Source organism: Salvelinus sp. IW2-2015, linkage group LG4q.2 (genome assembly GCF_002910315.2).
Source record: "Salvelinus sp. IW2-2015 linkage group LG4q.2, ASM291031v2, whole genome shotgun sequence".
NCBI classification, from domain to species: domain Eukaryota; kingdom Metazoa; phylum Chordata; class Actinopteri; order Salmoniformes; family Salmonidae; genus Salvelinus; species Salvelinus sp. IW2-2015.
Genome location: NC_036843.1, coordinates 18,370,788 through 18,393,533, shown reverse-complemented (window position 1 = coordinate 18,393,533; position 22,746 = coordinate 18,370,788). Strand labels below are relative to the sequence as shown.

The 22,746-nt window shown below is 46.5% G+C and overlaps 1 protein-coding gene across 1 annotated transcript in view; it reads right to left on the bottom strand.

The window, feature by feature from the left end:
- Positions 1-22,746, bottom strand: part of ralgapa1 (Ral GTPase activating protein catalytic subunit alpha 1) — a 145,974-nt gene that overhangs the window by 81,497 nt on the left and 41,731 nt on the right. The window contains exons 14-25 of the mRNA XM_070443288.1: positions 22,424-22,547; positions 21,847-22,016; positions 20,930-20,997; positions 19,070-19,240; positions 12,656-12,796; positions 6,060-6,248; positions 2,702-2,820; positions 2,326-2,536; positions 1,751-1,933; positions 1,209-1,367; positions 839-1,032; positions 544-642 (exon numbers count right to left, since the gene is read on the bottom strand). Of these exons, the coding sequence (XP_070299389.1) occupies positions 544-642; positions 839-1,032; positions 1,209-1,367; positions 1,751-1,933; positions 2,326-2,536; positions 2,702-2,820; positions 6,060-6,248; positions 12,656-12,796; positions 19,070-19,240; positions 20,930-20,997; positions 21,847-22,016; positions 22,424-22,547 (1,828 nt within the window). The remainder of the gene's footprint in view (positions 1-543; positions 643-838; positions 1,033-1,208; positions 1,368-1,750; positions 1,934-2,325; positions 2,537-2,701; positions 2,821-6,059; positions 6,249-12,655; positions 12,797-19,069; positions 19,241-20,929; positions 20,998-21,846; positions 22,017-22,423; positions 22,548-22,746) is intronic.

Sequence of the window (22,746 nt, the reverse complement as noted above, 5' to 3'; positions counted from 1 at the left end):
TGGGACTATCATTTGTTTTTCAACAGGACAATAACCCAACACACCTCCAGGCTGTGTAAGGGCTATTTGACTAAGAAGGAGAGTGATGGAGTGCTGCATCAGATGACCTGGCCTCCACAATCACCCGACCTCAACCCAATTGAGATGATTTGGGATGAGTTGGAACGCAGAGCGAAGGAAAAGCAGGAACAAGTGCTCAGCATATGTGGGAACTCCTTCAAGACTGTTGGAAAAGGATTCCAGGTGAAGCTGGTTGAAAGAARGCCAAGAGTGTGCAAAGCTGTCAAAGGCAAAGGGTGGCTACTTTGAAGAATGTAAAATCTATTTTGATTTGTTTAACACTTTTTTGGAAACTACATGATTCCATATGTGTTATTTCATAGTTTTGATGCCTTCGCTATTATTCGACAATGTATAAAATAGTAAAAATAAAGAAAAACCCTTGAATGAGTAGGTGTGTCCAAACTTTTGACTGGTACTGTATGTTACCCTCAAAATACATGTATTTTATAACGTAATGGAACAGTGAGAGGTAATACTTACTTTGAAGAGCCAGGGGGTGAGGATCCGGAGGGGAGGGATGAGGACCGGGGGAGGAGGAGATGACTGGTTGTCCAGAGAGATGCCAAGATTATCTCTGATCTGATGAGAGAGGGAGGAAGGAGAAAGAAGAAAGAAAAGAGAGATTGAGAGAGAGAAGATAGGAGAAAAAGAAAGAAAGGAGAGAGAAAGAGAGAGAGAGAGACAGAAAGAGTAAATTAATGTTGTGAATGAGTGTCTTACATACATTGATCCAGTAACTTCCATTCTTGTATTGAGTACAAGTATGGTTCCTCACCTTGGCCAGGTTCTGCCACAGCTCACAAAGGTAGTCAAAGACCTGCGCGTGGATCTCTGGGTCCTTAATGGTGTTCACATCACCCAGAATGCCTAGCATCCTCCGCCACATCACCGTGGCAACATCAGCGTGCCAACCGGTCAGGGAGCCACCGGCCATCACACTGCAGTCCTCTGTAGGAAACTCACTGGTTTCTGAGAGGAGGGAGAAGGGGGACAACACTTTTGAGTACACTGTTAGTATGTAAATAAGGCTGAGTGTGTAGTGTGTTTGTGTTGTGTGACAGATAGGTGAGGGACCGTTTAAGTTTGGGTAGTGACTAGATAAGCCAGTTACTATGGAGAGCAGTGTGGGTGTGTGTGTGTATTACCCAGGTCATCAGGAGTGTGTAGTACAGAGTGATGTAGTTTCTCATCCAGCTGCAGGTCCTCGTGCTGCATCCCTATGTGTTCAGCGGTCAGGGTGGCTGGAGACGGGCTCTGTGAGCAGGAACCACCCAGGGAATGCATCGGGGACGCACTCTCTGAACCTGGATGGAGGCACACAGAGATTGATGTAATGAATTAGGTAGACATTGTATAATAATAATTTATTGGATTGAATCCATATTTTATCATGGATTTCTATGAGCTTTCCCAGATGATCAAAGTTCTTTAATGTGGGAAAGTCACTAAGATGTATAAAAGGATGAGTGATGTGGACTATGAAAGCCGATGTTGTTTCTGATATGGTGTATTCTGCAACTCTGACCTGTGATGTATCTTGAAGAAACAGGCCTTGCTGGCTCAGACTGCTGGTCTCTGGAGTCTGTGTGTGTGTGGGTGTGTGTGTGTGTGTGTGTGTGTGTGTGTGTGTGTGTGTGTGTGTGTGTGTGTGTTGTGTTGTGTTGGTGTGTCTCTCCTCTCTCTGGACCTGTGATGTGATGCGCGTCTGCAGACAGGCCGTGATGGCTCAGACTGCTGGTCTCTGAATCTATGTGCAGGGTCGTGAGGCTGGACAGCTCCTGTTCCTCTGCAGTCTGGGGAACCCCTCCAAGGCTAGCGTTATCCTGGTCCAAAGACCCCGCACCACAGCCATCCGGACCAAAGCTGAAATCTAACAGCATAGTGCCACCCAGTGGTCAGTACAAGTAGTAGTCCTCCAGCATGTCAAGCGCAATGTACAATTCACGCCCCCTCCGATCTACTCCCACTCCGATCTACTCCCACTCTGATCCACTCCCACTCTGATCCACTCCCACTCTGATCCACTCCCACTCCGATCCACTCCCACTCCGATCCACTCCCACTCCGATCCACTCCCACTCCGATCCACTCCCACTCCGATCCACTCCCACTCCGATCCACTCCACTACTATGTTACTTAGTTACAGAACCAGGTTTTTTACACAACCAATATGCATGCAAAGCAAGAGTGAGCTATCATGATATCATGATTTATAACCTGATTTAACGAGATGTGACGTCAGCTGTGGTGATGTCACTTACTTTCCAACTTGCAGTTGGCGTACTGGAAGGCYTTGAAGGAGTCTGATTGGCTGTCGGAGCTGATGACGTCGCTGCTGCTGGCGGGGGAGGTCCACTCAGAGGGCACACCGGGGTCGTCCATGGGTTGTGTGACGTTCTGACGGTCCAGGAGCTCCGGCAGGTCTTTGGGGATCTCCAGACTACCGGGGCTACTGCCACGCCTCGTCATGCCCTGCAGAGAGAGGTAGAGAGGAGAAGTTAGTACTCTAATGTTTGGACTAAACATATAGAGAGCATGAGCTGAGAACAGTCACTTATWCACTCAGCTCAGAAATTGTGTGTGTGTGTGCACGCGCGTGCATGAGAAATGGAAAAAGAAAATTGAAAGGTGACTTACAGAGGTGCCTCTCGCTCGCAGACGCTCTTGGATAAATTCGTCCATCAGGTCTCCAAAGTTTTGGTTGCCGTTATCACTGGACACAGCACGCATCGTCTGACAAGGGTCCTCTTTGTTGCCTGTGTCCAGGCAGAGAGCAAAGGACATACACGTCACCCCACTGTCAGAAGATACCGACACACACAGCTACAAGCATCTTCACATCTTTATCATACAGARCTCCTCAACACAATACAAGACCATTGGACTAAAATATTGAATGCATGTCATTCCTATAGGCAGTGGATKATTTTAAGTTCAGAAATGTATGCCTGTGTAAAAGTATCAGTCAATAAAGTAAGGTAACTGTGGTGTTGTATGTGCTGTTAAATAGAGATTAAGAATTAAGGTAACTGCTACACAATTCTCAACGAAACAACCTTAAAGAAAATCCAACCAACACAACTGAGTCCAACCAGTAAAGCGATGCAGGAGTTACTCAACAGGCACCGCCAAGAGAGCAGGCGAGAAGAGAACTTGTCTAGCTAAGCTATGAGTACAGCACACCACAGAACAGGATTATCTACCTATGTAAACTGCACTGTGGTTGGGTGAGGGAGCGGTCAGTCAGTTAGTCTCTATGAAACTGCACTGTGGTTGGTGAGGAGCGGTCAGTCAGTTAGTCTACTATGTAAACTGCACTGTGGTTTGGAGGGAGCGGTCAGTCAGTTAGTCTAGCTAGTTAAACTGCACTGTGTTGGGTGAGGACGGCCAGTCAGTTAGTCTAGCTATGTAAACTCACTGTGGTTGGTGAGGGAGCGTCAGTCGTTAGTCTAGCTATGTAAACTGCACTGTGGTTGGTGAGGACGGCCAATCAGTTAGTCTAGCTATGTAAACTGCACTGTGTTGGGTGAGGAGCGGCCAGTCCAGTTAGTCTAGCTATGTAAACTGCACTGTGGTTGGGCGAGGGAGTGGTCAGTCAGTTAGTGTGTTAACTGGGTAGCCAAGGGAAACTGAAAGATGAGGCAGCATACATATGAAGGCCATGATACATTAATTAGTAGTTATTGTATTCACTTAAATGTTGAGCTGGATTGTCAAAGAGAAGCAGAGGGCATAGAGTATGTCCCCATCCCGTGACATTTCTCTGGTTAGTTTGAACTTTCAACTGTGTTTAAGTTCTAAACTAGTGACCTGCCATTAAAAARGTGTGTTTCTACTGCCCTAAGAAGCCACTACTGCATGTTCTGCTAACCCAAAGATTATGGCAAGCTGTGTCAACTGCCAATGTTAAAATAGTATCTAGCTACGCCAGTGAAATTTAGTGGAAGAAAAAATAAGAGACATTGGACTTTGTGGTAGAGTGTCATTGAAGTGACTCAAGAGGGCCCAGCTCAATGCGTGGTGCTGAAATCCTATTCTCCATCAGAAGGGTTATACTGCCCCCACCTGTTTGGAGGTATATTGACATGTTATTAGAGCATCAGCTTAGACTAGAGGACACAGATACATTTCCCAGTTTCATACATGGAAGAAATGGACTTCATAGACCAGTATCATGCTACACTATGTGTTCTGTGTCAATTTATCAATGTAAGTGAGTTAGATAGCCAGTTTTGGCCTGTAGATTTGCCCTCAGTGTGAGCAGTGAATGTGTTGTACGGTGTTGAGCTGCTATGATAGAGAAGGCGGAGSGGGAGGTGTGAGGCCGCATGCATCATTCAGGGAAGGAAGAGGAGGGGCAGAAGAGATTTAGTCCAAGAAGCTGTAGGAGGAGGAGGGGAGAGCCATCCCAGGAGGAGGGGCCTTTGGTTCTTTTTGGGGATCGTGTCTGCTACTTTAAAACAGGAAAAAAATAGAAAAAAAAAGCTTCAATTCAATCCGCATTCAGCAAAAACAGTTAATAAAAATAACTGAAAAAGATGGAGGAGATAGAACGGTGGTGCTTTGTGTTTTTGTTTCATTTTGTAGTTTTGTTTTTCCATGTTGTGGTAGTGCCTTGGAGCACAGCGATGCTCCTCAAGTCTCTCACCTGGTGCTTTCTTTCCGAAATAGCCCAATACATGAGTGTACAGGTCCCTCAGGGGCGCCTCTGTGGCCKCYCCGGGGGCTTTGCTGTGCCGCTGGGGAGACGCGGAGCCGGAGGCGTGGGCCTTGGGCTTGGAGAGAGCATGGACCACAGATTTATACACACCGCCCAACAGAGCCCCCTGCTGCTGCCGAGAAGGACTGATCCCTGACTCCGCATCCTGGGACCTGGACCGGGTCCCACGAGGCCGAAGGGAGGAGCGCCCCAGACGGACACATCCTGGCTCTGTCGCATGACCCCCCACTCCACTGGCCTCCCGTTCTGGCTGCTCCCCGCTTCCGCTCACCCCCTCCCCTCCTGACCTCTCTTTACCCTTTGACCCCCCCAACCCTGCCCCAGCCCCTCCAGACCCCACCCCTCCTACAGAGTGGCTGCTGAAGTGGCTGAGGCGGCGCAGCCTGGTCCTCCAGTGGGCCTCCTTGGAGTCTAGAGGGTTGTGGAACTGGACAGACTCTGTGGAGGGCCGGAAGCTGACGTGTACCCCTCCCCCATGGCGCTTTTTGGGGCTACCCCGGACCAGCCTGGGCTTCAGGGAGTGGTGGAGGTTGAGGGAGAAGGACTGCTGCTGGGGCTGAGGGGTCTGTTGGCCTGAACCTCCTGTTTCATTATTATACTCACACTCTGTGGCGTCTTGCCTGACCAAGTGGGGCTCTTCCCTATTCTCTGTTCCCCGAGTAGTTACCTGCTGGTCAAGACTAGAGCTCCCCCTGCTGATCAGCTCCGAGTCATCACTCTGTTCCAAACACTCATAGATGCTCTTCTCAGCAGGCTGCTGCTCTGCCTCTGTACTGTTCTCTTCTGCTGATTTTAAGATGCTATGCTGCCTTACCTGGACCTGTCTCCTGACCTGCTGTGACCCTGACTGTACCATCACAGTGCGACCCTCCACAGCATCACTAGGGCCACCCCTCTCCCCCCCTTCACCTCCCTCCTCCAGGCTTATGTGCATCASGTACTCCCTGAGAGAGCTAAGTAGGTCCTCCTCCCCCTGCATCTCCCCCTCCTCATCTCTCTCAGAGGACTGGGTGAGGGTGGAGGAGAAGGAGGCTCCACCACATGTCCAGTCAGGGGCAGGGGGGCGGGGGCCTATCACCTGCCACAGGTAGTCATAGATGCTATCCCCTATCCCCACTTCCAGAGGGGCCACCCTGCTACCTGGGGCTGTGTGGGGGTTGGGGGGGTGCAGGGAGTGGCTGCGGGAGGAGCAAGGGGGGTGGTGGGCGTCGTGGGGGGCAAAGACAACGGTGATGGTGGAGTGAGAGGGGGGACAGTCGGGGACAGGAAGTGCACCTTTGACCCTCTCAGCGATGAAGGGCTCCATGATGTCAGAAGCGCTGCTGCTGCGGGGGAGCGGAGGTCCCTGGGGTTCCAGGTCACTGGATGCTGAGAACACGTCAGAGGCCGGGMTATTCTCGCTCTGGGAGCAGTGGCGGATCCTGGGTGCCCGAGAGGCCATGGCKATGGGGGGGTCCTCCATATCTGGACAAAGGGGATACACAGGGCACAGCTCACTGGAGGGGTCCTACCAACTCTACGTGCAGGAAAACACAGCGAAGGGAATGGATCAGTAACATARACCACACCGTGGTGCAACAATATGATCATATACAGTCATACATTTTCCACATTTTGTTAATTTACAGCCTCATTCTAAAATGGATTAAATAGTTGTTGTTATTTCATCAATCTACACACAACACCCCATAATGACAAAGCAAAAACCGGTTTAGAAATTTTAGCAAATGTATTATAAATAAAAAACAGAAATACCTTATTTACATACAGTACCAGGTAAAATTTTGGACACACCTACTTATTCAAGGGGTTTTCTTTATTTTGAKTATTTTCTACATTGTAGAATATTAGCGAAGGSATCAAAKCTATGAAATAACACATATGGAGTCATTTGATTCTTCAAAGTAGCCACCCTTTGCCTTGATGATAGACTTGCACACTCTTGGCATTCTCTCAACCAGCTTCACCTGGAATTATTTTACAACAGTCTTGAAGGAGTTCCCACATATGCTGAGCACTTGTTGGCTGCTTTTCCTTCACTCCGGAGTTRAACTCATCCCAAACCATCACAATAGGGTAGAGGTCGGGTGATTGTGGCGGCCAGGTCATCTGATGTAGCACTCCATTGCTCTCCTTCTTGGTCAAACAGCCCTTACACAGTRTGGAGGTGTGTTGGGTTATTGTCCTGTTGAAAAACAAATGATAGTCCCACTAAGCGCCAACCAGATGGGATGGCGTATTGCTGCAGAATGCTGTGGTAGCCATGCTGGTTAAGTGTGCCTTGAATTATAAATAAATCACTGACAGTGTCACCAGCAAAGCACCCCCAAACCATTACACCTCCTCCTCCATGCTTCACGGTGGGAACCACACATGCGGAGAATGAGATCATCTGTTCACCTACTCTGRGTCTCACAAATCTCAAATTTGGACTCATCAGACCAAAGAACAGATTTCCACCGGTCTAATGTCCACTGCTCGTGTTTCTTGGCCCAAGCAAGTCTCTTCTTATTATTGGTGTCCTTTAGTAGTGGTTTCTTTGCAGCAATTTGACCATGAAGGCCTGATTAACGCATTTCCATGAACAGTTGATGTTGAGAATGTGTCTGTTACTTGAACTCTGAGAAGCATGTATTTAGGCTGCATTTTCTGAGGCGGTAACTCTACTAACTTAAACCTCTGCAGTAGAGGTAACTCTGGTGCTTCCTTTCCGTGGCGGTCCTCATGAGAGCCAGTTCATCATAGAGGCTTCATGGTTTTCGCGATGCACTTGAAGAAAGTCTTAAAATGTTGCTTTGAATTGACCGTTCATCGTTGTAAAGAGAATGATGGACTGTCATTTTCTCTTGGCTTATTTTGAAAGGCTGTTCTGCCCATAATATGGGATTGGTCTTTTACAAATAGGGCGATCTTCGTAACCCACCCTAACCATGTCATCACACACTGATTGGCTCAAACCGATTAAGAAGGAAAGAAATTCCAACAATTAAACTTTAACAAGGCACACTGCTAATTTAAATTGCCATTCCAGTGAACTACCTCATGAAGCTGGATGAAGAAATCCAAACGAGTGGTGCAAAGGGCTGTCATCAAGGCAAAGGGTGGCTCTTGGGAAATCTCAAATAACTACAAAATAATATTTTGATTTTCTTAACACCTTTACGTTACTACATGATCCATCTATTATTCATCAGTTTTGATGTCTTCACTAATTATTCTACAATGTAGAAAAATAGTAAAAATAGAAATAAGAACCTGCTTGAATAGTAGGTGTATCCAACTTTGAATGGCTACTGGTAAAGTATTCAGACCTTTTCCTTGTTGGGAAAAAACCCTTCCGAAATTGAGAAAGGGTTTCAAGCGTGCCATCTGGTTAGCCATTGAACATCCTTGAGATATTTCTACAACTTGTTTGGAGTCCACCTGTGGTAAATTCAATTGATGGGACAACGATTGGAAAGGCACAACCTGTCTATATAAAGGTCCCACAGTCGACAGTGCATGTCAGAGTAAAGACGAAGCCATGAGGTCGAAGGAATTGTCCGTAGAGCTCCTAGACGGATTGTGTCGAGTGCACAGATCTGGGAAGGGTACCAAAAAAATTCTGCAGTGTTTTAAGGTCCCCAAGAATACAGTAGCCTCTTAAATAGAAAGTTGGAACCACCAAGACTCTTCCTAGAGCTGGCCGCCAGCCAATACTGAGCAATCTGAGGGAGAAGGGCCTTGGTTCAGGGAGGTGACCAAGAACCCAATGGCACTCTGACAGAGGCTCCAGAATTCCTCTGTGACGATGGGAGAAGCTTGCCAGAGAGGTAGTAAAACCATCTTGAGCCCCATAGATCAGGCTTATGTAAGTGGCTGAAGGAAGCCACTCCTCAGTAAAAGGCACATGACAGCCCGCTTGGAGTTTGCCAAAAGGCACCTAAAGGACTCTGACCATGAGAAACAAGGTTCTCTGGTCTGATGAAACCAAGATTGAACTKTTTGGCCTGAATGCCAAGCGTCACATCTGGAGGAAACCTGGCACTATCCCTAAGGTGAAACATGGTTGTGGCAGGATCATGCTGTGGGGATGTTTATCAGCGTCAGGGACTGGGAGYCTAGTCAGGATTTAGGGAAAGATGAACGAAGCAAAGTACAGAGAGATCCTTGATGAAAACCTACTCCAGAGAGCTCAGGACCWCAAACTGGGGACAAAGGAGGGATCAATTTTGTTTTAAGTTCCTCGGCGTACACATCACAGACAAACTGAAATGGTCCACCKACACAGACAGTGGTAAGAAGGCGCAACGGCGCCTTTGGCTTGTCACCCAAAACCCTGACAAACTTTTACAGAAGCACAAACGAGAGCATCCTGTCGGGCTGTATCACAGCCTGGTACGGCAACTGCACCGCCCACAACCACAAGGCTCTCTAGAGGGTAGTGAGGTCTGCACAACGCATCACCGGGGGCAAACTACCTGCCCTCCATGACAGCTACAACACCCGATGTCACAGGAAGGCAAAAAAGCCAATCTAGGAAAATAACCACTTGAGCCACTCCCTGTTCACACCGCTACCATCCAGAAGGCGAGGGATGTACAGGTGCCATCAAAGCTGCGACCAAGAGACTGAAACAGCTTCTATCTGAAGGCACATCAAACTGCTAAACAGCAAAAATCACTAACACAGAGAGGCTGCTGCCTATCAGGAGACCCAATCACTAACACAGAGAGGTGCTGCCTAACATTGAGACCCAATCACTGCCACTTTAACAAATGGATCACAGTCACTTTAAGACAATGCCACTTTAACAATCTTTATATATCTTACATTACTCATATCATATGTAATATACTGATTTTATACCATCTATGCACCTTGCCTATGCCGCTCGGCCATCGCTCATCCATATATTTATATGTACAGTTGAAGTCAGAAGTTTACATACACTTAGTTGAGTCATTAAAACTCGTTTTCAACCACTCCACAAATCCTTTTAACAAACTATAGTTTTGGAAAGTCGGTTAGGACATCTACTGTTGTGCATGACACAAGTTATTTTTCCAACAATGTTTACAGACAGATTATTTCACTTATAAATTCACTGTATCACAATTCCAGTGGGTCAGAAGTTTACATACACTAAGTTGACTGTGCCTTCAAACAGCTTGGAAAATTCCAGAAAATGATGTCATGGCTTTAGAAGCTTCTGACAGGGCTAATTGACACACTTTGAGTCAATTTGAGGTGTACCGTGGATGTATTTCAAGGCCTACCTTCAAACTCAGTGCCTCTTTGCTTGACATCATGGGAAAATCAAAAAAATCAGTCAAGACCTCAGAAAAACAATTGAGACCTCCACAAGTTGGTTCATCCTTGGGAACAATTTCAAATACAAAACAATAGTACGCAAGTATAAACACCGGGACCACGCAGCCGACATACCGCTCAGGAAGGAGACACTTCTGTCTCCAGAGATGAACGTACTTTGGTGTGAGAAGTGCAAATCAATCCCAGAACAACAGCAAAGGACCTTGTGAAGATGCTGGAGGAAACAGGTACAAAAGTATCTATACCACAGTAAAACGAGTCCTATAATTGGCATAACCTGAAAGGCCGCTCAGCAAGAAGAAAGCCCACACTCCCAAAACCGCCATAAAAAAAGCCAGACTACGGTTTGCAACTGCACATGGGGACAAATATCGTACGTTTTGGAGAAATGTCCTCTGGGCTGATGAAACAAAAATAGAACTGTTTGACCATTATGACCATCGTTATGTTAGGAGGAAAAAGGGGAGGCTTGCAAGCCGAAAAAACACCATCCCAAACGTGAAGCACGGGGATGCAGCATCATGTTGTGGGGGTGCTTTGCTGCAGGAGGGACTGGTGCACTTCAACAAAGTAGATGGCATCATGAGGCAGAAAAATTATGTGGATATATTGAAGCAACATCTCAAGACATCAGGCAGGTTAGTTTAAGTTAAAGCTTGGTCGCAAATGGGTCTTCCAAATGGACAATGACCCCAAGCATACTTCCAAAGTTGTGGCAAAATGGCTAAGGACAACAAAGTCAAGGTATTGGAGTGGCCATCACAAAGCCCTGAGCTCAATCCTACAGCAAATCTGTGGGTAGAACTGAAAAAGTGTGGAGCAAGGTGGCCTACAAACCTGACTCAGTTACACCAGCTCTGTCAGGGGAATGGGCCAAAATTCACCACTTATTGTGGGAAGCTTGTGGAAGGCTACCCAAAATGTTTGACCCAAGTTAAACAATTTAAAGGCAATGCTACCAAATACTAATTGAGTGTATGTAAACTTCTGACCCACTGGGAATGTGATGAAAGAAATAAAAGCTGAAATAAATCATTCGCTCTACTATTATTCTGACATTTCACATTCTTAAAATAAAGTGGTGATCCTAACTGACCTAAGACAGGGCATTTTTACTAGGATTAAATGTCAGGAATTGTGAAAAACTGAGTTTAAATCTATTTGGCTAACGTGCATGTAAACTTCCGACTTAAACTGTACATATTCTCACTCACTAGATTTGTGTGTATTAGGTAGTTGTTGGGGAATTGTTAGATTACTTGATAGATATTACTGCACTGTCGGAATTAGCAAAGCACAAGCAGTTCGCTACACTCACATTAACATCTGCTAACCATGTGTATGTGACCAATACAATTTGATTTGATTTGAAAGGTTCACCTTCCAACAGGACAATGACCCTAAGCATACAGCGAAGACAACACAGGAGTGGCTTCGGGGCAAGTCTCTSAATGTTCTTGAGTGGCCCWGCCAGAYCCRYGACTTGAACCCYATCAAACATCTCTGGAGAGACCTGAAAATACCTGTGCAGCGACGCTCCCCATCCAACCTGACAGAGCTTGAGAGGATCAATTTCGAGTCTCATAGCAAAGGGTCTGAATACTTATCCAAATAAGGTATCTGTTTAACATGTTTAATACATTTGCAAAAARCCCTAAAAACTTGCTTTCGCTTCGTCACTATGGGGTATTGTGTGTAGATTGATGAGGGAAAAAAATCTATTTAATCAATTTCAGAATAAGGCTGTGTAACGTAAAACAAAAATGAAAAAGGGGAAGGAGTCTGAATACTTTCTGAATGCATTGTACATCTGTGTAAAGGATGAAATGATCAGGTGGTTGAATTTAGTCAGCCCAATAGGCAAGTTTGTATTAATGGTTTACTCTAACCCAATATCACTTCACCCAAGAGCACCAACCAAGTCCATGCAATAACATGTTGTTTTCTTATGTATGCATGTTCTCATATACAAAAACAATGGCAGACAAAACATGGCAAAAACTGCATTCCTTCATGGTTAATAGAAATTTAAGCTGCATCCAATCATATCCATATCATTAAAGCCAAAACAGCTGCAGTAGAGGAAACAGACAAATTACAATACATCAATAAGAACAAATGAGAATTCATCCCAAAAAAATCTTTTAAAAAATGGGTTGACAACATGTCATATTTTAGCAGAAGCCATCAAATCAGCAGAAGCCATCAAATCATAAATTGATAGGGACTAGGGGTGCACACCAAACCACATGCAGGGAAAACTGTTTGTATCTGAGAAGGATATTAAATAGTGATTCAGAAACAACAACAGCCTAAAAACACAACACACCCCAAGAGTCTAGGCCTGAGAGAAATATCCTCAAACAAGAGCTCACAAACACACCAAGACAAGCAGGCTGTGTGGAATCACAAGCAAAGGCAAGCATAGAAACAATATGCAGAGACAGACAAGAATATACAGATAGTGAGTGAAGAAGTGAAGTGGGTGGAGGGGGGTACAGATAGACACACAGGTACAGATAGAGGTACAGGTACAGGCGTAGAGTAGTGGTCTCTACCTGCCAGCTCGTCAGCTAGGGAGGTGAGGACAGAGTCAGACAGGAGAGGGTTGAGAGGATGGATCAGGACAGGGGCACTTTTAGCGCTGCGGATAAAGGCTTGGGACAGGAAGCTGTCGCCCGTAGAGCAGCTACGCAGGGCTGAGGGACGGACGGACGCCACACAGAGAGGAGAGAGAAGGGAGTAGAAGGAGAGAAAGGAGGAGGGGAGGTGAAAGAAGGAAAGGGGAGAGGGAAGAGAAAATAGAGAAGTGTAGGGGTCATGGAATAGAGGGACAGAGAGGAAATGGATAGAAAAGGAGTTTAGAAAGAAGAGGAAGGTAAAAACGGGAGAGGAGGAAGGTGAGAAAGTGAAAGGAGAAAGTGAGGACTGTGAGCGTAAGGCAGAGAGCAGTGACCTTCAGAGAGGAGGACTAGGAAAAGGCAAAGCTGCTGTCTGTACCTCAGGAGCCAGGTCACAGAGCCCTCCGTGAWTACGACTGTAGGTTACGACTGTAACCCCGGTTCTCTGATAGTATGAGTGAAGTATTTCACTACGGGATACGCACCCAGCGTATTCGTCAGAAGCCTTATTACAGTACGCCAGCCATGATTGGCTGGACGTCGAGACGTGTGCGTCGGGGAAGGGTGTCCCTCCTACCKTATAAAGGACCCGACGCAGCYTCTCTGAGTCATTCAAGAATAAGCCACACCTCTTCCTCGCTCATGCAAGGAGGGTGGTCTGGTGAAATACCTCACTCATACTATCAGAGAACCMGGGTTACAGTCGTAACCTATAGTTCTCTTTCAAGTGTTCGTTTCGGTATTTCACTATGGGATATACTGAGTCCCGTATTGCTAGACAAGCTTATCCTGACGACCGACTGCCCTGTGCTATATATCACACAAATGGGCCTTACCCTCAGAAGATCCTACACGTAAAACATTATGCGCCAGGGTTGGTGCAGTGACATCGAGCCCATAAAACATTGCAAAGGCAAAGCCCAACTCGCTGCTGAGCAAATATCTTGGACAGATATGCCCCTAAATAAAGCCCAGTACGTAGCCATTCCTCTAGTGGAATGAGCCCGTAGACCAGCAGGAGACTGAAGASCCTTACTTGTGCAGGCCAAAGCAATAGCCCCCACTATCCAGTGGGAGAGGCATTGTTTAGTGAGCGCTTTACCTGTGAGGTTTCACCCAGGAAACAAACAAATGATCACATTTCCTAAATCKCTTAGTCCTGTCCATGTAAATGCGCAGAGCACGTACTGGACACAACATATGCAATCGTTGATGCCACAATGATACCCTATTGCTACTAGGTGCAAATTGCACACATGACGAGTGCACCGAGAATGCGCAAATGTCACTTACACGCATTGCAGAAGCCAGTGGTCGTAATAGCGCAGTCTTAAATGAAAGAATKTTCAGTTCCACCTGATCCAGCGGCTCAAAAGGCTGTTGGCATAGAGCATCCAAAACAATTGATAAATCCCATGACGGGGCCAGCTGTTTGGACACRGGACACAAGCGACGTGCACCCTTTATAAAACGGGCGACAAGGGGGTGTTGCCCCACTGTCGTGCTCCCAAAACCCACATGACAAGCCAAAATAGCTGCCAGATATACTTTAATAGTAGAAAAAGCCTTTCCRTTTTCTACAAATTCCTGTAGAAACGACAGGATTACCGGGACAGAGCACTGGAATGACACTGTCWGTATTTTAGCGCACCATTCRTCAAACACCTGCCATTTATAATTATAAAGGGACCTGATGGATGCGGCTGTAGCACTCATAGTGGAAATTACAATGTGGCGCTATTAGTATGAGCGATAGCCCCATCTCCCGCACRCTGGCTAGGGTGGGGGAAATCAGGATCAGTGGGGGGAAGGCATACAGGAGGACGCGTGGCCACTCGTGCGCCAACTCCCATRGGTGCATCCCGATCCCATAACAGTGGACACTGAGTATCCTCCATTGATGCATAAAGATCCACTGCTGGCATGCCGAAGTGCATCCAAACCTGATTGGCTACCTCTGGGTGGAGCTTCCCCTCTCCGTATAGAGAGTTCCCCCTGGAAAGTAAATCTGCCCCCAGATTCAGTACTCCTGGTACATGAGCAGCTCTCAGTAACTGGAGATACACACTGCTCCACATAATCAGTATGTGTGCCAGTGTGTGTAAGTGAGGGGATCGCAGTCCGTTTATGTAAGCCACAACAGTGGTATTGTCTGTTCTGACTAGAACACGACGACCCTCCAGAAATGGGAGGAACAACTTTAATGCTAAGGACACTAAGGAGCTCCAGGCAGTTTATGTGAGTAGAACGGAGATGGGTACCCCACACCCCGTTGACTGTTCTGCCCTCATGAGTCGCAACCCAACCCGAGAGAGATGAGTACGTCGTGACTACTTTTCTGGATAAAACAGTGCACATCTGAGCACCCTGTGACAGACACATCCTGTGTCCCTAGGAGTGCAGTGCTACCATGCAGTCTATTGAGATCTGTACATGGTGATGTTTGTGACGTATTGGGCTCAGACCCAGAGAAGAGACCTAGCGTTGAAACCCTCTCATACTCAAACGTCCAAATGGAATGACTGCTAAAGCCGATGCCATCAAGCCTAGTAGCCTCAGGCATGTTTTGAAAGAGACCAGGTTCCCTCTGCGAAACAGTGCTAGGCAATCTTGGWATGTTCTTATACGTTCCATCAAAATGCGAGCTTTGAACAATACCGAATCCAGGATTAAACCTAGGAAAGAGATTGTCTGCGTGGGAATCAGAACACACTTTACTGTGTTTATTCTGATACCTAGAAGTGTAAGGTGTTCCTATAATAGCTGACTGTGTTCTAAGACATCATCTTCGATTGCGCACACAGCAGACAATCGTCTATGTACGTCATCAGCCGAATGCACTTCTCTCTGAGTGGTGCTATAGCTGCCTCGGTACACTTCGTAAAGACACGAGGTAACACAAGAGAGGCCGAAAGGGAGCACCAGAAATTTGTAGATCACGTACTGAAAAGCAAATCTGAGAAATGTCCTGTGAGGGGAGTATATTGAGATGTGAAAGTAAGCGTCCTTCAGGTCGACGGATATGAACCAATTGCCTGGGCGCACAGAACGTAGCAGAGCAGTGTGTGTCAACATTCTGAAAGTGTACTTTCTCATGTGTCTGTTCAGTGCACAAAGATCTAAGATCGGGCGTAGGCTGCCCCCCTTTTTTGGAACCAGGAAATATCAAGTAAAAACCGCAGTGGCTTTGCTCGGGAAGAACAATTCTTATTGGCCTTTTTCCTATTAGCAATGTGATTTCCTCTCGGGAGTACATGCGCTGATTCCACCTGAACCTGAGTGCATATGATTCCCTTGAATCTGGGCAGGGTGACAGTGAATTGCAGTCTGTATCCCCTGTCTATCGTGCCCTGTACCCAGTTTGACACTGCGCATGCCCACCAATTCTCTCTCTGCTCCGAGAGAGGGCTGACCCGCGCTTTCCCCCATCGATGGTGCCGCAGCACCCTCTGTCGGGGGGAGGGTGTACGACAGGCCGTGACGCACTACYCGCGTCCGGCTGGCTCGTAGCGGGAGCGCGRTCATGAGAAACATGTCTGACTGCTCCCTTAGCCTGTAGCCTGGTTGCGCTAGTGRTAACATTTTTTATGTGAACTGACAAATGGGAGTGTTTGAGACAAGAGGGGGGCTTTGTGGAAGCACCCATCTGAACATTGTCTCTTCTCTTTAGGCTGTACTCTGTGACCACCAACTTGGGCCCAGTACGCTGGACAGAACACTGAGGTGCCTGGGAACTTGCACCCTGGAACAGGCTCAGGATTGGAGGAGGGGATAGAACAGTGCATGGGGGAGACTGTTCTTGCCTCTCTGGCGATGGGGACATCGCTAGGCCATGCACTTCTTTCCCCTTACCCCCTGGGTGGGGATAMGAACATGCTGGCCCCTTGGTGCCATGGGCGGGAAGGAGGGCTTCTTAGACCAGGGGCCCTTAGGATCCAAGGTTCCCTGCTGCCCTGGGTTCGCAGCCTAGGTGGCTGGGCGTCTGGGGATCTTAAAGGTTCAGGGTGGTCGACCTGCTGCAGCCTGGGCGAAGGTGCGGCGAGGCACAGGGGAGGCACTGGGCTGTGTATTCCTGGGCAGACAGAGCTTCACCCTCCCTCTTTTTCTCATCACACCGTTTCTGCATCATCTCAACAGTGGGACCGAAAAGGCTTTTAGGGTCTACTGGAGCATCTAGGATCTTCAGCTTCACACTGTCAGACCCCGTGGATAGGTTGAGCCATCCAGATCTCTCCTGGGATATCATGAGTCCCATGGCTCTCCCTGACACCCGGACAGCGGCTTTGAGCAGACGCAGGTTGAGGTCTGTGGTAATACAGATCTCATCCCATAGACCCGGCTCTGGTTTGACCGCTAGCTCCTCCTGTAGCTCTGCCTGGTATGCCYAGAGCACGGAGGTGGTGCTGAGAGCCCTCACCGCTGTGGCAACCGACCTGTAGACCTTCTCTGTCACAGAGAACTAGAAGCGTTCATACTTAGTTGGTAAGGTGGGGCKAGCCGAAGTCATGGAAGACTTCTGGCTGGGATGTAGATGGGAAGCCACCAGGGGTTCAATGYGGGGCATGTGGGCCAGCCCAATCCCTGTCATGTCAACACAGTCTAACATTGACCCACCCTGGACAGGGTTCTTGGAGGAGAAAGGTGTACTCCAGGTATGGGTAACCTCCTCCAGACATTCTGGGAAGACTGGTAGTAATTGCCTGGCTGCCCYTTTAGCTTTGGGTAGCCTCTTACCCTCATAGCGGGATGTGGTGGTCTCTGCTACTGTGTTGGGCCAGGGAATCATCAGTTTCTTAGCCACGCATTTGCACAATCCTGCAGGGCCACACCGAGAGCTGGTGTGGATTATGCCCCGCCTGCGTGTTTGGTTTCTGATTCCCCGGCAGGAAGCTTGGTGGGCTGGCATGAGGGGATGAAGGAARCTTTGTCTCCAACAGATGATTCTGAAAGGAGACTGTCGGAAAATCCTGTGGAGTCGGTGTCGTCTCGGATCAGGAAGCCCGGGCAGGGGGGGGGGGGGGGCGCGAGCTTGCTGGTGTCCTCCAGCAACAGTGCCATGGCGTCGAGCTGGTTGCCCCAGCTAGCGCTAGCRGTTGCTCCACAATCTCCCGTGGGGATATCCATCACCTCCGGTGCGCCGGTCCCCATGTTAGGATCCTGTTGACTCAGGCTAGCTTGGCGTGCTAGCCTGCGATGGAGGCTCTTCATGGTGAAGAAGGCACAGTGTGGACAGGAGCCAAGGGAGGCTAATGCGTCCTGTGCATGTTGCAGCCCAAGGCAAGCGGAGCACACCGAGTGGGTGTCCTTGGCCGATATCTTATTTCCACAGGAGCAGATTCGTAGTGGGAGCTTCTCCTCGTTTGAGGTGGGAGATGCCTTTGTCGCATAGCTTGGATGCTATGTTTTTAGCTGCCAGAAAAAAATAGCATGGTAGGCTAGTCCGATAGCTAGCGATTAGAGTGGGTTATCTCCGACGGTGGCACTCGGTGTGAAGGCCAGGTACCGTTTCCGAAAGGACAGGTTAGAAAAGATAGCTTGATGTAGCTAGTAAACTTTTCTTGCCAAAGTAAAAAAAGAAAAGAAAAGCTAGCTAGCGTGGTGGCTAGTTTACCGACAACTAATCACTGTTCGGATACAGCTAACTTGGTTGTGAACGAGTTAGCCGTGTTACAGCTGTACCCGTTACTCCCTCAAATAATTTTCCTCTAGCTATGGTGAAGGGAATCCCAAGAAAAGCACCCGGCGAGCGAGTTGTAAGCTCACGTCTGTGGACAGTTTAGCTATTTCAGGAAAATGCAGTCGTGTCGAGGTAAGCGTTCTGATGAAAAGCGAGAAGAAGTGTTACAATGACTCAGAAACGCTGCGTCAGGGTCCTTTATAGGGTAGGAAGGACACCCTTCCCCGACGCACATGTCTCGATGTCCAGCCAATTATGGCTGGTGTAGTGTAATAAGGCTTCTGATGTATATGCTGGAGGCGTATCCCATAGTGAAATACCYAAACGAATACTTGATAGAAAACCCACACAACCCTTATGCTCAGTTGAAACCTTCTTCACTGGAGGACTTCCACACGGTACTGTTTTCCTATTTCATTGATTATGTATAAATGGCAAAAATAATTTAATGACAGTTAACAGCAGTATAGCAGCATTATAGCAGCATTGACCATTACCCCAAAACCTTACTCAAATGTGCCACGTACATAGATCTACTGAAACCATTACATAAAGCATTTTAAATAATCCATGAAAATATATCTTAAACACCTTGCCATAAGGTTCAAACAACRACCCTTCCCATATGTAGACATGTAGTTTCCTCTGATAAATATGACGGCTGTGACACTAACCCACAGTCTTCTGGCGTATGATGTTCCTGGCCTTCTCCATGCCCGGGGAGCCAGCGGTGGTGGCACTGCGCTGCCTCATGGCTGCTGCTTGACCGCTCCCAGGCTGGTCCCTGCTCCAGCCCTTAGAGAACGAATGGTCCACAGCCATCTTCTGGCCCTCGTGAGCGGCCCCTAGTGACCAACACAGAGAGGGAAAGATTGGGTACAAGTTGGAACGTCTCTGTGGTGTTAAAAAATAGAAAGGGAGGGAGGGAGGGAGGGAGGGAGGGAGGGAGGGAGGGAGGGAGAGAGAGTGATGGAGAGAGCAGCGGTGTAGTGGTCCAATTGCACAGGCACCTAGCACTGTTGTTTGGTTAGCAGTGTTTCTGTAGCACATGAATTGGAGTTTGAAAAATAAATGGCTACTGAATTGATGCAATAAAATAAGGTTTTGGGAAAGCATTTCCATCTACCAGAAGATGGTTCGGCCTATCATTATCATCGCTATATTTTTTATATTTCTTAATTGTTTTAAACCTGGACATTTTACTTCATATTATGAGGAATGTCTTACCTTACTTTAAAGTAGCCTATAGCCAAAATCCCACCATAGAAACGTGGAGGCAATTATTTTTAAATTGACTTAGTCATATGCTTTCTCCTGTTCTATTGGCTTTCCTTCAACTTTCTTCCATTGTCAAGCAGCCAAAAGCATTATCTTCGTCAAATTAGCAATCCATGATGGTTGTTGCATATTTAAATCCCCTCTCTTTCTAAATTTCTAACGGATATTTCCATCTCTGTCCATGAAACCGCTCGTATCTGCGGTGCACATTTTAGAATGCCGGTTTCCTGCAAATTGCAATGTGGTACATTCACGCGAAGGCCTACCACCGTCGGTACATTGCTGCGCCTAAATGTGAAGAATTAATTGTTTATCAAAATTGATTTGAAAAGCCATAGTCAATCAATCAATAATTGAATAATTATTTTAGCAAAAWWWWWTATTTTTAATTTACAATCTGTAGAAGCTATGAGAATAGGAAGGTTCAATTATTTTGTGAAGCATCACAGCACAGTTGAAAATATATGGCAAATAGAAATCCGAAAATGGATGATGTTGAGAGATAGATGGGAGGGGTTGAATGGAGCTGAAGGGTGGGACTAATAACAAGATAAACAATGTGAAGCATACGGGATCTGTAAAATGTATATAGGTTCGGAACTTTTGTGAAATAGTACAGTTACAAATAGAAATCAAACTGGATGGACATCAGAAATAGAGGAAGGACTAAGAACAAACAAGAGAGAAAGTTTGTAAAGTAGACTGTAAAATGTGTATCTGATGTATAAATTGAAGGTAGAAGCCGAAGTGTTTATTAGTTTACTCCAATTGGGGGATCGGTGGTAGGGTTTGCGGGGAATAATAATAAAGGTATATTCTTTAAAAAAGTATGTATGTCTATATAGGTATGTGTATGTATATATGTGTATATGTATGCATGCGTGTATGGATATATATATATTTACCCCAAAAATATATGGGGGATTGGAAATGATGCAGACAATTACATTGATGTAAGCAACATTCTTTCCGCAATATTAAGCTGATCCACCCCTTAATTTCAAATAAATAAATAAAAAAAATTATCAAAATTCTAAGCTAAACATTCTGATCTGTTCCATCAGCCTTATTAATTGAAATGGCGTATTCCTKCACTACACTACTTTGGTACGTATCAGTGGGTATTAAGAAGTGAGTACATGCAATGCCCACAGAAAAAGAAGTGGTTATATGGCGTATACCTGCCTATACCCTCCAGTACACCACTGAGAGAGTGATAGAGAGAGGAAGCAGTGTGTGTCCATCAGAGTGAGTACCTTTTCCCTTGTGTTTCTTCTGTTTCTGTTCGCTCAGCTTGTCCAGGGGCAGCTCGTTGAGGTCCAGACTGTACAGGTTATGGAACAAAATAAAACATTTAAAAAGGGGCCAGCCCTCACTTAGATTCCATCACAAATTGAACCTCTGTTTAATARTACCGTACAACTTCAATTAAAACGCAGTCTCAAATAGCCGCCGGTCCCTTTTAATAGTCAGGCAACGGCACACATTTCAGCAAATAAATGCRTGTCTCAAATAAACGGCAGGTCTAAATTAATTGTTTACGAGGTTATCATGAATTACCATCAATTGTTTACGAGGTTTAATGTTTGATTTATTCATTAAATAAATAAACATTAAATAATTRAGTAATGACTTGAAAAAATGGCAATCATCTGTTTTTATCGGCAGTAAGAAACTGCTAGCCACTAGCTAACTGGCAAGCACAAAAACAYTCAACAACTTCGGGAGTACAGACCCCCAGAAATCATCATATCGCCCTCTATTGGCGAATGTAAGAACTACCGAAAACGCACAGTCATTATTCTGTCAAGGATCTTTAAAAAAAATACATKATTGAYGCATACTAASACAAAATAAACTTGACAGTGTGTAACAGATAACACATTAGTGCAGGAKATAATATAATACATTTATTAAAATGCTGGAAGTGAATGCTGGAATTAAACAATTAACTATGACAATTAACAAAAGCTGTGTGCATTAAGGAAAAAGACTCCTGGCTCGAATAGAAGCCTGTCTCTAATAAGCACCTGTTGTGTTCAYGGATTTAATCAAATATTTGCCCGGGCTATTAATTGAAGTTTTACTGTATTTTCTTTACATGTCMTAACAAAATGCTTGGACTTGTGCCTTCTACAGTATGTGTGTTTAGCACGTTCWCTCCTGTCGTTACCTGTACAGGTTGCGGGCCAGAACTTTGGTGAGCGTCTCCATGGTGAGGGACCACTCTGTGACCAACTCCTCCCAGCAGGTGAGCGAGGACAGCACGTCCAGCAGGTCGTCCCACAGCTCCCTGGAGATGTACACGTTCAGGTTCCCTTTGATCCAGGCCACTATCAAGGTCTACCAGAGGAGGAGGAGAGTCAGAGACAGACAGAGTAGCATGACAAGTAGAAACGTCCCTTAGAAACATCCCTTAGTTAGGTCTCATGCAGAGGAAGGTTTTGGAGGCACCATGGCTCTCTCAAAAGTCTTTGCCTCGATTCCTTGTGTCCTCTCCCAAACTTATTTTAAAAATTTCAGTGGGAAGCGAGGAGAGGATTCAAGGAGAGGACATGAGGAATCATGAAAATACTATTAAGAAAAAGCCCTTGTGGTTAGTCACAGTAGGTGTCCCAAATGGCATCCTCTTCCCTATATAGTACAGKGCTTTTAACTCATGYGCCCAGGTCAAAAGCAGTGCATTATATAGGGAACAGGGTGCTGTTTGGGACARAACAACTGTATGTTGTGAGTACTACGCTGGGTACCTGAAAGATGGCCCCGGCCAGCCTCCCAGAGAGTGTGATGTTCTTCTTGCCATGGGGCATGATGGWGGGAGGTCTCCTCATCACACACTCAGTCACCCTCAACAGCACCAGCAAGATCTGCTCCCTGCAGACGCACAGACAGACACCAGAAGAGTAGCTGTCACATAGGATCCCTCATGTTACACAAAGAGTGAAAGTTCCTACCCCTCCACCTTGACCCTAACCTAACATACCAGGCATAAAATAAACGCCTGAGCAGGGTCTCTGCATCCAGTTTTAAGGGGGAAAGGAAGCTAGGTTGAAGATACTGTATCCCTGAAAAT